General features: G+C 44.6%; 2 protein-coding genes across 2 annotated transcripts in view; both read left to right on the plus strand.

The window, feature by feature from the left end:
• The first annotated feature begins 210 nt into the window (after positions 1-210).
• On the plus strand, positions 211-7800 carry LOC143283173 (GSK3B-interacting protein-like). Its single transcript, XM_076589345.1, has 3 exons — positions 211-405; positions 4504-4745; positions 7402-7800. The coding sequence occupies exons 1-2, from the start codon at positions 211-213 to the stop codon at positions 4687-4689; spliced, it is 381 nt and encodes a 126-aa protein (XP_076445460.1). The 3' UTR covers positions 4690-4745; positions 7402-7800.
• A 241-nt stretch (positions 7801-8041) lies between these two features.
• LOC143283171 (uncharacterized) overlaps positions 8042-17373 on the plus strand; it is a 54566-nt gene continuing 45234 nt past the window's right edge. Inside the window, exon 1 of the mRNA XM_076589341.1 lies at positions 8042-8837. Within this exon, the coding sequence (XP_076445456.1) occupies positions 8818-8837 (20 nt within the window). The 5' untranslated portion in view covers positions 8042-8817. The remainder of the gene's footprint in view (positions 8838-17373) is intronic.

The following is a 17373-nucleotide window of genomic DNA, read 5'->3' on the forward strand; positions in this document are numbered from 1 at the left end:
GGCAGATAATCGTCTTAACCGTTCTCATACCCCACCCCCAACCCCCACCCCGCCAGCCCCTCCCGCCTCCCACCCCGCCTCCCTAGCGTGCTGAATGAATCGCAACATGAATTTTTGGCACCTCTTCCAAACCAAGGCACTGTTATGCAAGGGACATAACTCACACATACACACTGACAGCGAAAACAGCATTGTCTCTCTTTCGCAGACATGGCGGAGTGCGGAGACGAAGAAGAACACACGCTGAAAATTGAGGCAGAAGAAGTGGTTAAAGAAGTTGCCTTCGCTGTCAATTTTGTCGAAGTATCCAAAGTGCTTCCTATTACTGATGTGCTTGTGTATTTAAATCTGTGTACGAAGGAAAACGACAATTTCTGCGTGGAGTTGTCGGTGCAAGGATTCCGGGTCAGTGCCGACTGTTCAAGATTACAAGATAGCCGTCTTGGCACATTAGACTTGATAAAAGTTTTATGAAACTCAAGTTGAATTCTAGCTAGAAAAGCATGAGTCATGATATCAGAATAATATTCAGTTCAGGCTAATCCAGTACTTCAGTTCAGGGTCCTCAGTATCTTTTTCTGTATCACGTCCATGGACGAAATGCAGTGGAGGAAAACGAGCAAGGAAAGGTTACATCCGAATGAAAATTCACACAAGTGACCGAAATGCAATACAATCATACGCGCGCGCGCGCGCATGCATGCACGCACGTACGCACACACAAAACAAAAACAAACACAAAAAAACCCTCTCTCAAAAGATAGTGCCTGCATCTGCCAAGGCTCATAGTCAAGGAGAAAATGACCGGCCTGTGTTGTTGTTTATTGCAGTCTTCTAAATGAACATTGAATTGCCTTGATCATTCTAAACTGAGTATATTGTCTTTGCCTGTGCATAAAACAGATCTGATGGTACAGTCAATACTTCTTTGTTCACCTAGTCTTATATGGAGGAAGGTGGCAGAATAATTCAGATGCTTATCTAACAGTACTGTGTTCATTGGGGTCTGGATTAGATTCCCAGTCTTGCTCACTCTTTTTCCACTTTTGTCTTTACACTGTACAATATCTTTGGCATCTACAATTCACTGTGCTAAGTTTGAAAATGAGAATAGAGTGATATCATTGCGTTGAAATTACTGCTGTTAATAAAGTATTAGACTAACATATATATATATATGCTTAGTCAAATTAATTTAAAAAGTAGTAGCGGCATTAGGGCTTTGTGTAATTTCATTGGCAAGCAAGGTTTGAAATAAAACTGGATTTTGAGGACTTTGTGTAATTTCATTGGCAAGCAAGGTTTGAAATAAAACTGGATTTTGAGGACTTTGTGTAATTTCATTGGCAAGCAGGTTTGAAATAAAACTAAAATTATTTTTGTTGGTTTGTTTATTTTGTTGTTGTTGTTTTTTAATTTACTTTTTCTTTTCATTATTATTATCATTAGTAATAGTAGTATTGTACTTGTTTTGTTAGGGGCGGTGGCGGTCAAAAATTTTTTTAATAGGATGACACCATTCATTTATGACTATGACTGAAGGTACTGCTGTGTTGTATTTTGATAAGGACATCACTGGGAGCGAGGTCAGCATTCCATACCTTCAGTTACAGTGTGCTGGAAACACTTTTTTCAGTTTCAAGGAGGTATCGAAGACTGCAGACTGATAATATGTACCCTGCACGACATAATATGAAAGAAACAACAACAGCCAACCCAATCCCAACACACTGGTCAGGCCTGAAGAGCCTGTCTAAGGTTTGTGTCCAGTTCACTTCAGTTCAGTTTCTCAAGGAGGTGTCACTGCATTTGGACAAGTCCATATAATGTGTAAAGCAGATGCATGACCAGCAGCGTAACCCAATTGATGCGCTTTGTCGGGCCTTGAGGGAAAATAAAAAGAAATGAAGTGAAGTAAGATGCAAAAGTAAATGAATAAACAAAAAGTTAATTCAGTTGGGGGAAAAGAAGTGAAAAAAAGAAAAATAGAAATGAATTAATGAATAATTAGAAGAAAAAAAAGTAACTGACATAGAAATGATAAATGAATAAACTTAAAAAATGAAGGAAAGATACAAATGATATGATTAACAATAGTGATGAAATTAAATAGATAAATGAATATGAAAATAAGTATAAACACACACACACACACACACACAAAACACATATACAGTCTCACAGTATAAAAGCACAAACACTGAAACAAATGTTAACAGGCCCAACACTACACAACTTAAACACACAAGGCCTAACATATAAACTCCTGCTCTCATGCACACACACACACACACACACACACACACACACACACACACACACACACCTTCCATATTCCGTTGCTCCCGCAACATAGACACACACATACACCCCCACCGCCAACAATAAGCACACCTTAGGGTTGTGTAAAACATTAACACTGAATCCAGTGAATGGAACAAAACTCAAAGAAAACAAACCACACTGTGCACTAGGGTTGTGTAAAAGATTAACATAAAATGGGAGGGGAAAAAAACCGTTCTAAATGGAGTGATGGCCTAGAGTTAACGCATCCACCTAGGAAGCGAGAGAATCTGAGTGCACTGGTTTGAATCCCATGGTCGCCAGTATTCTCTTCCTCTCCACTAGGGCTTGATAGGTGGACTGGATGCTAGTCATTCGGGTGAGACAATAAACCAAGGCCACGTGTGCAGCATGCATGTAATGCACTTAAAAGAATCCACAGTCCCTGGCAAAATTGAGCAGAAAAATCCACTTTGATAGAAAAAAAAAAAAAAAATTGCAGGTAGAAAAAAATACCCCCCCAAAAATGGGTAGCACTTCTGTTTTCCTTGGGGGGCCACTCTGTGCAAGGGAAGAGTTTAAAAATAAGATTTTTTATCAACAAAAAAATAAAAAGGTTGCTGTCTCAGTTGTAGCGACACGTTCTCCCTGGGCGAGAGCAGCCCCGAATTTTACTTAGAGAAATCTGTTGTGACAGAAAAAAGAGTATTACTATACAATACAATACAATACAATACAATACAATACTCTTTTCTTCTTGTACATCATTCATGGGCTGCAACTCCCACGTTGACTCATATGTACACAAGTGGGCTTTTTTTTTTTTTTTTCTTTTTTTCACGTATGACCATTTTTACCCCCGTCATGTAGGTAGCCATACTCAGTTTTCAGGGGGTCAGTACAATACAATACTCTTCTTCTTCGTTCATGGGCTGCAACCCACCATGTTCACTCGTATACATGTATACCCAGTGGGCATTTTTTTGGTGTATGACGGTTTTTAATCCCACCATGTACAAGATGTAGGCAGCCATAGTCTGTTTTTGGGGGGTCAGTACAATACTCTTCTCATCTTCTTCTTCATTCATGGGCTGCAACTGCCATGTTCACTTGTACACATGATGTACACAAGTGGCCTTTTTTTTTACCTGTATGACCGTTTTTATCCCCGCCATGTAGGCAGCCATGCTTCGCTTTTGGAAGTCAGTAGAATACTCTTCTCTTGTGCTTCATGCGTGGGCTGCAACTCACACATTCACTCCAATGTACATGAGTGGGCTTTTTTTTTTTCTTTCTTTTTTTTTTTATGCATGACTGTTTTTACCCCTGCCATGTAGGCAGCCATATTCCATTTCCAGAGGTCAGTACAATACTCTTCTGTTCTTCGTTCATTGGCTGCAACTCCCATGTTTACTCGTGTACATGTACAGAAGTGTGCTTTTTTTTTACCCGTGTGATTGTTTTTACCCCCCACCCCCCACACCCCTCAATCGCAATTAGGCAGGTAACCATACTCTGTTTTCGGGGGGAGGAGGGGTCAATACAATTCAAAACTGCACTGTGGCAGGTAGTGGGCTGCAGCTCCCACATTCACTTGTATACATGTACACAAGTGGGCTTTTTTTTTTTTTTTAACATGTATGACTTTTTTTTTTTTTACCCCAACCATGCTCCATTTTCAGAGGTCAATACAATACCCTTCCCTTCTTGGCTGCAACTCCCTCCTTCACTCGTATACATGGACATGAGTGGGCTTTTTTACCTGTATGCCATGTAGGCAGCCATACTCCCGTTTTCGGGGGTCAGGGCTGTTGGGGTTTGGGGGGGGGGGGGGGGGGGGGGGGGGGGGGGGGGGGGGGTGTCAGTCCAATACAACACTCACTGTGCTGTGCAGGTGGTGGGAGGGGGTCAGGGCTGTTGGGGTTTGGGGGGGGGGGGGGGGTGTCAGTCCAATACAACACTCACTGTGCTGTGCAGGTGGTGGGTGGGGGTCAGGGCTGTTGGGGTTTGGGGGGGGGGGGGGGGTGTCAGTCCAATACAACACTCACTGTGCTGTGCAGGTGGTGGGAGGGGGTCAGGGCTGTTGGGGTTTGGGGGGGGGGGGGGGGGGTGTCAGTCCAATACAACACTCACTGTGCTGTGCAGGTGGTGGGAGGGGGTCAGGGCTGTTGGGGTTTGGGGGGGGTGTCAGTCCAATACAACACTCACTGTGCTGTGCAGGTGGTGGGAGGGCAGCACGACACAGTGGAGGGGGACAGCACGTGGTCACGGCACTACGAGACCATCTACAGCCTGCTGGACGCCGTCAGCCCCGGCTATCGCAACTCCTTCAGCGAGACGCTGATGGCCAAGCTGCAGAGCCTGCAGCCTGAGGTGCAGGACGAGGAGTCCATGGACACCAAATGACACGCGGCCACGCCTCGCCCTGCCACCCTGCCCGCCCCCTTCTCCCGCTGTTTTGGGTCAGTCCATGCACCGGCTTGGCCAATAGTCACTTTATTGTATATATGTGTGGGGGGTTCGGGGTGGGGGATATGGGCGTATGTGTGTGTGCTTGTACAAGTAAGTGTGCCTCTGTGTGTGTGTGTGTGTGTGTGTGCCGTGGAAGCTGCAATACGTAGCTTAGTAATGAGTGTGAGGAAGGGGGTAGAGGGGGTGCAGGGTAATGTGTGTGTGTGTGTGTGTTGGGGCTCATGTACGTTTATGTGTATTTGACTGTGCAACACCCGTCACAACTGACCAATACCCCACTGACCACCCTGCAGGACAGGCCCACATCGGGGTCAGCAAACGTGTCTCTCATCACTGAATCAGTGTCTGTGCTGAGCTGTGAAATGGTAGATTTCTAAATGATCCCTCAACCTGTTTGTAGTTGGATTGGTCCAGAATCAAAGGGCTCAGTATAACCTTTCCAGTGAATGTAGGTTGATTTTGAAAGATGAATTTGTAAACTTCAAGCTACCTCAATAGTCAAATTGAGCTCTTTTAACAAGCTTAGAGCTGAAGTGAGAATTGTTAATTGCATTATATCAGTTTAATTCACACAGGCGTTGTGTTATCAGTTTAAAAAAGGGATTTTGACAGTTTTTAGCAATACTTAATATTAAATGATTTCTAATCCGATAAAAGAGATAAGTTAGGAAATACGAAGCTGAACAAACAGATTGTAAATCAGCTGAGCAAACAAGCAACACTGGTTGTGTGAACTGATTGTCGTTGAGTTTCGACAATGAAAATCTGCTGTGCATCATTTAATTGACTGATCTGTCGTCATCCAAACACTATGACAGTGTGGGTTTTGGTCAGCCCCCAAGCGATCACAAATCAACAGTTAGAAATAAAGAATATGTGTCAAGAAAATATAATGATGAAATCTTTATCGTCAATCAAAGCATGCAGCCATTAAAAGATCAGAATAGACTCTAAATATGAATCCGAACTTAACCTAAGTTTCCATTGGCGTAATGACAGGCACAACATATGAGTGGTAAAAGCGTTGGGCTTTCAACCTGAGGGTCCTGGATTTGATTCCCAGTCACCGTGTCTTGTGGGTAGAGGGTGGAGATTTTTCTCATCTCCCAGTCCAATAATGAGCGGACCTTCTAGTGCCTGAACCCCCTTCATGTGTATACGCTGCTATGCATAGAGAAGGTCAAATAATGTGCGTTAAAGGTCCTGTAATCCATGTCAGTGTTTGGTGGGTTATGGACACAATAATATGGCCAGTATGCAGCCCACCCAAAAAAAAGAGTATGGCAGCCTACATGGCATGGGTATCAATGGTCCTACAAGTAAAAGCCCTCTTGTACAAGTATACAAGTCAAAGTGGGAGTTGCAGTCCACGAACAGAGAAGAACAAGAAGATAATAAACATGATTTGGCTATGAATGATACATGTATAGATTTTCGTTTTTATGAATGTTTGGAGCAATTATTTGACTTTTTGAAAAGGCTTGAAGTAGTGCACCATGTATCAATGCACCATGGGCTTGTGAAAATCTGTCGTCAGCTCCAGCATGTGCTGGCCATTATGGTCAGTGGGTGTGTTGGAGAGCCACGGTGGACTTGGCTACCTGTATATATATATATATATATATATATATATATATATATATATGTGTGTGTGTGTGTGTGTGTGTAGAGGTATATATATATATATGTAGAGGTATATATATGTAGAGCCTAGAGGTATATATATACATATAATATACATATATACCATAAAGTTCGGTCTATTGAGCGCACTCGTATATAAGCCGCACCCACTAAACTTTGAAAAAAATTGAACTTCATACACATATAAGCCGCACTGCCTTATAAGCCACACTTCTTACTGGTACCAGACCACATACTGATACTACAGAAAAGCTGTCAATACTGTAGGTTATGAAATAAACACAAGCAGAAACAACACAAAGAAAAGCAAGCGAAAATACTGCTAGTGCCACCAAAAAATAATTGAATAAACACAACGAAAATAAGATCCATAATTTAGGGATAGTCACATTTATTCAACGTCGTCCTACTCACTGAATCCGCTGAAATCTTCGTTTTCAGTGTCCGAGTTGAAGAGAACTAACACAGCTTCCTCCGCCATCTTGTCATTGACTTCAGGCTCACTTTCACTTGATGAACATAAACGCAAGGTAGAGGTCGCTGCTGGTTTGTCGCTTGCACTGTCATCTTCAGTTTGAAGGCTGCATCATAGTCATTTTCAGCATGATGAGGGTGTGCGCTTGAGCAGAGTAGAACTGAATGCTGATCCGAAGGCTTTAATGTGTGCGGATTTGATTTTTAAAACGTGAACAGTTAGCACATTAATCTGAAGCACATCCAAAAATTCATGGACAGAAATCATGCTTTTGGTGAGATGAAAGGCAGCTAAGAATAGATGAGAACATGACACTCCCAGGATTGTTAAAATCCTCAAATAAGCCGGATCATTGTATAAGCCACGGAGGTTGAACTTGAAGCTGGGACAAAAAGTCACAGCGTATAGACTGAACTTTACGGTATATCTTTACTACTTTAGAGATAGATGAGGCCATATTCATATATAATTGTCACAATAAGCGATGCAGTTCAGTCAGAAAGAAAGGCTGACCTTCACTGTTTCAGCATGGACACATGACGACGGACACCAGCCCCTGACCCCCCCCACAGTCACCAGCACCCCTCCCACTCCCCGCCCATGCGGTCCCGGAGCCAGGGGGACAGCAGCCATTTCAGCAGCAGTTTGCAGAGCATGGAGAAGTTCCCAGCGAAGTGTTGGCATCGTTATGATCACTGGTGCGACCCTGCCCTAGTTCTGATGTAAAGGAACAGAATGCCACCAGACGCTGTGGAACTTGGCCATACACCAGGTTGTGACAAGAGGAACAGAATGCCACCAGACGCTGTGGAACATGGCCATACAGCAGAGGAACAGAATAGCACCAGACGCTGTGGAACATGGCCGTACAGCAGAGGAACAGAATAGCACCAGACACTGTGGAACATGGCCATACACCAGAGGAACAGAATAGCACCACCACACTGTGGAACATGGCCATACACCAGAGGAACAGAATGCCACCAGACGCTGTGGAACATGGCCATACACCAGAGGAACAGAATAGCACCACACACTGTGGAACATGGCCATACACCAGAGGAACAGAATAGCACCACACACTGTGGAACATGGCCATACACCAGAGGAACAGAATGCCACCAGACGCTGTGGAACTTGGCCATACACCAGGTTGTGACAAGAGGAATGGAATACCACCAGACGCTGTGGAACATGGCCATACACCAGAGGAACAGAATAGCACCACACACTGTGGAACATGGCCATACACCAGAGGAACAGAATGCCACCAGACGCTGTGGAACATGGCCATACACCAGAGGAACAGAATAGCACCACACACTGTGGAACATGGCCATACACCAGAGGAACAGAATAGCACCACACACTGTGGAACATGGCCATACACCAGAGGAACAGAATAGCACCAGATACTGTGGAACATGGCCATACACCAGGTCGTGACAAGAGGAATGGAATAGCACCACACACTGGAACATGGCCATACACCAGAGGAACAGAATAGCACCAGACACTATGGAACATAGCCATACACCAGAGGAACAGAATAGCACCACACACTGTGGAACATGGCCATACACCAGAGGAACAGAACAGCACCACACACTGGAACATGGCCATACACCAGAGGAACAGAATAGCACCACACACTGTGGAACATGGCCATACACCAGAGGAACAGAACAGCACCAGACACTGTCATCGGTGATCCAGAGAAGCTAGAGGCAGGAGAACAGCGGTGAAGACCCAGAGACCAGCTGACCACTGGGTAGCTCTAACAGACAGACAGTCTGTCTCCTGCTCAGACATTTCCAGGACAGGTGAAGTTCACAGCATGCAGAACAGACCACGCTGAGGCAGCCCCTGCTTGCTGTGAAGAAACGGGAAGCTCTTCACTCCAGTCTCCTGGGACTGACCACAGTTATTTGGACAACTAAACGATGACTGCGCCGTGTTTGAGGTAGGAGGGGGTGGGGGCAGGGGTGTTTGGAGAAGCAGTGGTGAAGGGAGGCGCAGGTTGGGATGAAAGCAGTAGGGATAGAGAGAGGGGAGGTGCAGGTTGGGATGAAAGCAGTAGGGATAGAGAGAGGGGAGGTGCAGGTTGGGATGAAAGCAGTAGGGATAGAGAGAGGGGAGGTGCAGGTTGGGATGAAAGCAGTAGGGATAGAGAGAGGGGAGGTGCAGGTTGGGATGAAAGCAGTAGGGATAGAGAGAGGGGAGGGTACTGACAACAACAACAAAAATGGCCACACACAAAAAAAAAAAGAAAAGAAAAAAGGAATGTGGCGTGTTTCTCAGCTCGTCTTCCAGTTCTGTTGTGCTTCCCTTATCTCTCGCTGTGCGCCCGGCTCTGTACTTTCTCTCTGCATTGTCGTGGGTGGTGGTGGTGGTGGTGGGTGGTGGTGGTACTGTTACTTTGAGGCATGATGCCAGTGAGGTACCCCCTCCACCACCACCCGCCCCCCTAATCCCTGTCCCCTGGGATGTGGAGAGGAGTGGTGGTGGTGATGGGTCTTCTTCATGAAGGAACAGAGCGTTGTGAGCTCTGGGACGGAGGTAGCTTCCGCTTGACAGTAGCACCAGCATGCTCACACACACACACACACACACACACACACACACGCTCGCTCGCTCACCCTCACACTCATACACACGCACCTGCACCCACAAAAAATGTATTTCACCTGGACAAGGAAAAACTTCTCCAAACGTGAGCAGGAAGACAAGACCAGACCAACACCCAGCCCCCACAATCCCCCCCCCCCCCCCCCCCCCACCAGTTTGCCTAGCAGAGCCCTGACCCACAGCTGTGTTGCCTCCCCCTGACATGGACATGGCTGGCCTTGGGGTGAAGCGCACACTGAGGGGTCTGCTTCTTCCTTCGGGATGTTGGAGCATGAGTGATGACGCGGCAGTTGTGGTGTCTGTGACAGGACGGCTGATGGTGTGTGTCGACATGCACCGCCTTCTGTTCACACACACACACACACACACACACACACACACACAGACATGCTTCCACCCTCACCCCCACTCTGACACTTTGAACACAGACAGGATGCATTGCTTCGTCATGGAGCATTTCCCTGGAGCGCTTTGAACAATCCTAGAATGAACACTTCTTCCCCTCCCCCCCGCCCCCACCCCGCCCCCTGCCCACCCCACAAAAGTGGAAAATGTGTATAAGAGCTTCATTCTGACGTGAGGATCGCCTTCTGCGAAGGAAAAAAACAACAAGAGTTGTTTCCCTTGGCCACTTCTTGGCTCCAGAAAAGCTAGTAGAGGACTGAGGAGGAATATGACAGGAAGGTGCTGCCTACCATTGTGTGTGTGTGTGAGTGCAGTACTAGGTTTGACGATAATGTACAGTGTTGGAGTGACCCGCTAATTAAAGATAGCCTGGGGCCCCCAAGATTTCTGACTTCCTCTCACAAAAACCCCGGACGCAGAGTCGGGGGTCGTGTGACACAGTGTGTCAGTGACCCCTGTTGGTGGAGAGCAGGAAACGGCGTGACACAATCAGTGCAGTGACACAGTGTGTCAGTGACCCCTGTTGGTGGAGAGCAGGAAACGGCGTGACACAATCAGTGCAGTGACACAGTGTGTCAGTGACCCCTGTTGGTGGAGAGCAGGAAACGGCGTGACACAATCAGTGCAGTGACACAGTGTGTCAGTGACCCCTGTTGGTGGAGAGCAGGAAACGGCGTGACACAATCAGTGCAGTGACACAGTGTGTCAGTGACCCCTGTTTGTGGAGAGCAGGAAACGGCGTGACACAATCAGTGCAGTGACACAGTGTGTCAGTGACCCCTGTTGGTGGAGAGCAGGAAACGGCGTGACACAATCAGTGCAGTGACACAGTGTGTCAGTGACCCCTGTTGGTGGAGAGCAGGAAATGGTGTGACAATCAGTGCAGTGACACAGTGTGTCAGTGACCCCTGTTTGTGGAGAGCAGGAAACGGTGTGACACAATCAGTGCAGTGACACAGTGTGTCAGTGACCCCTGTTTGTGGAGAGCAGGAAATGGCGTGACACAATCAGTGCAGTGACACAGTGTGTCAGTGACCCCTGTTGGTGGAGAGCAGGAAACGGTGTGACACAATCAGTGCAGTGACACAGTGTGTCAGTGACCCCTGTTGGTGGAGAGCAGGAAATGGCGTGACACAATCAGTGCAGTGACACAGTGTGTCAGTGACCCCTGTTGGTGGAGAGCAGGAAATGGCGTGACACAATCAGTGCAGTGACACAGTGTGTCAGTGACCCCTGTTGGTGGAGAGCAGGAAACGGCGTGACACAATCAGTGCAGTGACACAGTGTGTCAGTGACCCCTGTTGGTGGAGAGCAGGAAATGGCGTGACACAATCAGTGCAGTGACACAGTGTCAGGGTGTGTCATGAGTGTGTATGAACCATGATCTTCATTTATGCATACCCTGTATGCAAGACTGTTCTTTGCTGGCGCACAGAAATGCATAATACCGTATTTATTTATTGCAAATCATTGACTGTTTTGTGACGCTGACAAAAAAGTGCATACATGTGTGATACAGAAACATGACCACTAGTTTTTCACACAAACATCACTTTCTTCTCCACTGGTGTTTTGGACATGTGTTCTGTATAGTATTTATTGACCACAACCTAAAAATTATTGTCATTAATTACTGATTAGGTTCATTATACCTGAGTGTGTTTGAGTTAGGGTTCCATTTCGTTCATGCAAGTACATGACCTTTTTTTTAATTGTCTTCTCTGACTGTCAAACGTGTGTTTTGTGTGAGTTTTGTTGGTCACAGCAGGTTTGTTCTGCAGTGTGATACGTCCTCATTTTTGAGTGTCAGCTTGGTTTTGAAAAGGTCTTTACTTATGTTGGGTTTTTTGTTGTATTCACCATTCTGCAGGGTGAAATTGATGTCAGCATTTGCATTGCTCCACAGCAGTCTTTTACCAAACACATGATTTGTTTCCATTTTGTTTTAAAGAGGTATCAAGTCAGTGTTTGGTATCTTAATCTTGATTTTTATAGATAGATATATAGATATGTATATACTTTGCAAATTGCACTGGCTCTTAGTGCTGCAGCCTTAGGGGCGAGTTGGCCTTTGGGAACTATCCCACCACCGACTGTCCTAAAACTCTCTTGGCCGAGAGAGCGGGGATGTAACTTGGGCAAGACACTGTCCACTATAATAAAAATTCTAGCCCAGATAGTTGGGACAGCTGTTACCTCCTCTGCTGTTCTGATGGTCAAACTCCAACATGATGGACTGTCATACATATACTTTATACTAATTATAGGGTGGGTTTGGTTTTTTTCCTTTTGTGTTTGTTTGTTTGTTGTTTTGTATGAACAGCTTTTCACCTCATGTTATGTAGCACCCAGAATGCCCTCTGTGGAAAGTATTGTCGTACCTGGCCAAACTTGTGTTGAGTGCTGTGCTAACTGGTGTAGAATTGGTGTGATATACTGCAGTGTGGCCCCGAGCTTTGGCCCTGGCAGTCGGCAGGGCTCTAGACAACACTCACAGTTGAAAGGTTTGTAAGGCAGAATGGGTCAGGTGTTGCACTTTTTTTTTTCTTTTTAAAAATTTTTTTTAATATAAATTATTATTATTTATTTATTTATTTTATTTCATTTATTTCTTCCTTTTTTTTTGTACGCTTATAGTTGACTTCAAGTTTTTGGGCCTTATACATATTATTATTAGTAGTAGTAGTTCTTTTTTTTATGTATTTTTCTTTTTTCTTTTTTTCTCAAGGCCTGACTAAGTGCGTTGGGTTATGCTGCTGGTCAGGCATCTGCTTGGCAGATGTGGTGTAGCGTATATGGATTTGTCCGAACGCAGTGACGCCTCCTGGAGCTGCTGAAAGGGAAACTGAAACTGGCTGATCCATGGAGTGCTGAGCAGTGGTCAGGTTGGAGGCCCTGTTTCAGTATGGTGCTGTGTCCCAGGGAATGGCACTGTGCACTCCCCACTAGAAAGTCAGTGTCCAGTGGTTCCATTCCCGCATAGCCCCTCCCCTAACCCCCCACCTCCACCCTAACCCCCCACCACCTCCACCCTAACCTCCACCTCCACCTCCACCCTAACCCCCCCTCCACAGGACCTTGAGTGGTGGTCTGTGCTTGTCGTTCAGATGAGATGATAAACTGAAGTCCTGTATGCGTCATGCATTTAGTGCATGTCAAAGAACCCACGTCAACAAAAGGGTTGTTCCTGGATTAATTTTATAGAAAAATCCACTTTCGTTGTTAAACAAATACACTTAACAGACCTGAAAAAATATGGGTGGTGCTGCACTTTACGTGATGAAATGCTTTCCCCGAGGAGAGCAGTCCAAATTTCACACAGAGACATCTGTTCTCTCTCTCTTACACACACACACACACACGCACGCACACACACACACACACACACACACACACAGAGAGAAATGCAATACAGTTTCTGTTACATGATCAAACAAGACCCATTTTTTTCATGGAATCTGCAAATAAACAAGTCCTTGGAACTCTAAAGAAACAAAATAGCTATTCTTCATTCACAGTATTTTAATGTGCCTTACCTTGGACAAAGTGCCTAGCTGTATGTCAGTCTCTGGGACGCAGAACGGAGTGGTGTTCAGCACACGGCAGGCACAGGATGCCATGTGTGTGCAGAGTGGATAGAAGTAGGATTGATTCACATGTGTCTGTCTGTCTGTTCCATTGATTTTGTTTTCTTCTTTTTTTAATAAAAATGAAATGGTACATGCCATTTGTGTGTGTGTGTGTGCGAAGTTGATAAAAGTATGATTGATTCACATGTGTCTGTCTGTCTGTTAGACTGAGGGGTTTGTTTGTGTTTTTTTAATTAGATGACGTGATTGCTGTGTTGGTTGTGGCATTCAGTGGCATATTGAGGGGGTGAGGAAAAGAGGACATTTGTTGTCAAAAAGCCTTTCTGTTGCCATGAAGTTGATCATCACCCATCTGTGGAGGCTGTTTGTCCAACTGATTGGATGTTGATGTCAAAAAGCCTTTGTGTTGCCATGAAGTTGATCATCACCCATCTATGGAGGCTGTTTGTCCAACTGATTGGATGTTGATGTCAAAAAGCCTTTCTGTTGCCATGAAGTTGATCATCACCCATCTGTGCAGGCTGTTTGTCCAACTGATTGGATGTTGATGTCAAAAAGCCTTTGTGTTGCCATGAAGTTGATCATCACCCATCTGTGGAGGCTGTTTGTCCAACTGATTGGATGTTGATGTCTAAAAGCCTTTGTGTTGCCATGAAGTTGATCATCACCCATCTGTGCAGGCTGTTTGTCCAACTGATTGGATGTTGATGTCAAAAAGCCTTTGTGTTGCCATGAAGTTGATCATCACCCATCTGTGCAGGCTGTTTGTCCAACTGATTGGATGTTGATGTCAAAAAGCCTTTGTGTTGCCATGAAGTTGATCATCACCCATCTATGGAGGCTGTTTGTCCAACTGATTGGATGTTGATGTCAAAAAGCCTTTGTGTTGCCATGAAGTTGATCATCACCCATCTGTGCAGGCTGTTTGTCCAACTGATTGGATGTTGATGTCAAAAAGCCTTTCTGTTGCCATGAAGTTGATCATCACCCATCTGTGCAGGCTGTTTCAACTGATTGGATGTTGATGTCAGCTGCACAGCTGCAACAGCAATAAGAAAAATGAATGAAAAGGGTAATTGCAAATAAACAAATGGGAAAAAAACAACAACTATTGAATAAGCTTTATACATAAAATAAATGCTTGCATGTTGTTAATGAAGTTAATAAGCAAATAGTTCAGAACTAAATGAGTGTTGTTGCATGTCGCTGTCTTTTTTGTTTGCTGGTTCCAAACAGTTTTTACTCCCCTAACATAGTCATGTGTGAGCACTGTTGTTCCAGTTTGTTGCGTAGTTACTCTCAGCCAACAGTCATGGTAGATCTGGGTACATGTACCAGTGATTTCTTACACATCGCTCCACAGAAAGTGCCTTGTTCTCAGCGTTGTGGCCACTTGTGTGTCGGGCAGAAGAGGGAGAGTTATGTGATGCTTTCATCTCTCCACACACAGTTGGAAGCAACAGTATGATGTCAAAGGGAACTGTAGATGTCAAATGTTGTCTGTCCGCAGTCTGAAGCACAGTTTGCAAAATATTTTGCATGCTGTGTTACGCATGTACAAACTTTCTGATCTGTTATCATCGCAAAGTGTTCGAAACTGGCAGAATTATGTCAAAGGTATGATGTCAGATATTGTCTGTCCGCAATCTGACACATAGTTTTCATACTGTTATAAATACATGTGCAAACTTTCTGATGTATTACCTTGGTAAAGTGTTGGAAAGTGTATGAGACCTATGGCGTTAAAAAGTGTTATGATCATTTGTAATGTGGGTTGCTTTGAAAAGTTTAGGTGTTCATTTATGTTGTGAATAGCTTTGTAAACAGTTTGTATTCATTTGTAATGTGTATAGCTCCATAAGTTGTTGGTATTCAGTTGTAATGTGAATAGCTTCATAAATTGTTGATATTCATTTGTAATATGAATAGCTTCATAAGTTGATGCCAACATGGATAATAGGTTCATTAACGTGTGTGTATAATCGCCTGAGTGCGTAAACACTTGAAGGTGATAAAGGCTTTAGCAGGTCAGCACATAATAATAATAATAATGGTATTTATATAGCGCTGAATCTTGTGCAGAGACAAATCAAAGCGCTTTCACACCGGTCATTCACACGCATGCATAACTCTAAAACTGTAGAAACTAAAGACAAGGAAGGGCAGGCAAGGGAGGCTATTTTGGGAAGAGGTGGGTTTTAAGGCCAGACTTGAAAGAGCTCAGTGTGGAAACTTGACGAAGCGAAAGAGGAAGTTCATTCCAATTGCAAGGTCCAGAGACAGAGAAAGAATGGCGGCCGACAGTCAGTGTTTGAATCTGGGTATGCGTGAACAGAGTGGATCCGAAGCCGATCGTAGTGAGTGAGATGGAGTGTAGAGGTGAAGGCAGCCGCAGAGATAGTAAGGGGCAGTTTTGTGAATGCACCTATAACATAGAGTGCACTTTATTCAGTGTGAGACAGGGAGCCAGTGGAGATGTTGCAAAAGAAGAGTGATGTGCTCAGATCTTTTCTTTCTGAGGACGAGTCAGGCAGCAGAGTTTTGTATGCACTGAAGGGACTGAATGGATGAAGCAGGCAAACCAGACAATAGAGTGTTACAGTAGTCAAGGTGAGAGAGAATGAGAGAAACGACAAGTCTAGATGTTGTGTCAGTGGACAGATATTTCCGGACGGCACTGATGCGCCGCAGTTGACAGTAGCAGGACTGACATGTCTGACTGATAAATTTTTGCATGGACAGTGTATTGTCAAGGACAGCACCGAGGTTCCTGACATGTGGAAAGAGGGATGGATGTACTGCCAAGTTTGATTGTGTCAATTGTGATGGAAGACAGTTTTTGTTTAGTTCCTATGATCATTGCTTCAGTTTTGTCCGCGTTCAGTTGTAACTTATTTCGAGTCATCCAGTTTTTGAATGTCCAGGAAGCAGTTGGATGTTTCTTGCAAGAGCGACATCAATTTTTCAGGGGTATCACTCTTCTGGAGTTGAGTGTCATCAGCATAAGAATGATGACTGATGTTATGGCGGTTGATAATTTCAGCGAGAGGAGCAGTGTACAGTGTGAAGAGCTGGGAAATCGGAAAACTTTCCGCCGTCAATCCACCAGCCACCATTGCCCCAACTGAACCAAGGACCCTCAGATTGAAAATCCAACACTTTGTTCCATTGTCAGCCCTTTGTGCCATCAGTTGCGTTATGAAGTTTGTAGTTTTACAGGTTGAACAAACCAGCTTCAGGACATGGATCATTTCAAATCTTTTTTTCAGGAAGAAAAAACGGTGGGTTGAATGTGAGGCAGGACCTGTTGTAATGTACATGCAATGTTGAATGTGAGGCAGGACCTGTTGTAATGTACATGCAGGGTTGAATGTGAGGCAGGACCTGTTGTAATGTACATGCAGTGTTGAACGTGAGGCAAGACGTGTTGTAATGTACATGCAGTGAATGTGAGGCAGGACCTGTTGTAATGTACATGCAGTGAATGTGAGACAAGACGTGTTGTAATGTACATGCAGTGTTGAATGTGAGGCAAGACCTGTTGTAATGTACATGCAATGTTGAATGTGAGACAGTACCTGTTGTAATGTACATGCAATGTTGAATGTGAGACAAGACGTGTTGTAATGTACATGCAATGTTGAATGTGAGGCAGGACCTGTTGTAATGTACATGCAGGGTTGAATGTGAGGCAGGACCTGTTGTAATGTACATGCAGGGTTGAATGTGAGACAAGACCTGTTGTAATGTACATGCAGTGAATGTGAGACAAGACGTGTTGTAATGTACATGTAATGTTGAATGTGAGACAAGACCTGTTGTAATATACATGTAATGTTGAATGTGAGACAGGACCTGTTGTAATGTACATGTAAT

Source organism: Babylonia areolata, chromosome 6 (assembly GCF_041734735.1).
Source record: "Babylonia areolata isolate BAREFJ2019XMU chromosome 6, ASM4173473v1, whole genome shotgun sequence".
Lineage (NCBI taxonomy): Eukaryota > Metazoa > Mollusca > Gastropoda > Neogastropoda > Buccinidae > Babylonia > Babylonia areolata.

Coding starts and splice junctions, on each gene's coding strand:
- LOC143283173 (XM_076589345.1), top strand. CDS start 211: ATGGCGGAGTGCGGAGACGAAGAAGAACACACGCTGAAAATTGAGGCA. Junction 406..4,503: donor TGTCGGTGCAAGGATTCCGG/GTCAGTGCCGAC, acceptor TGTGCTGTGCAG/GTGGTGGGAGGGCAGCACGA.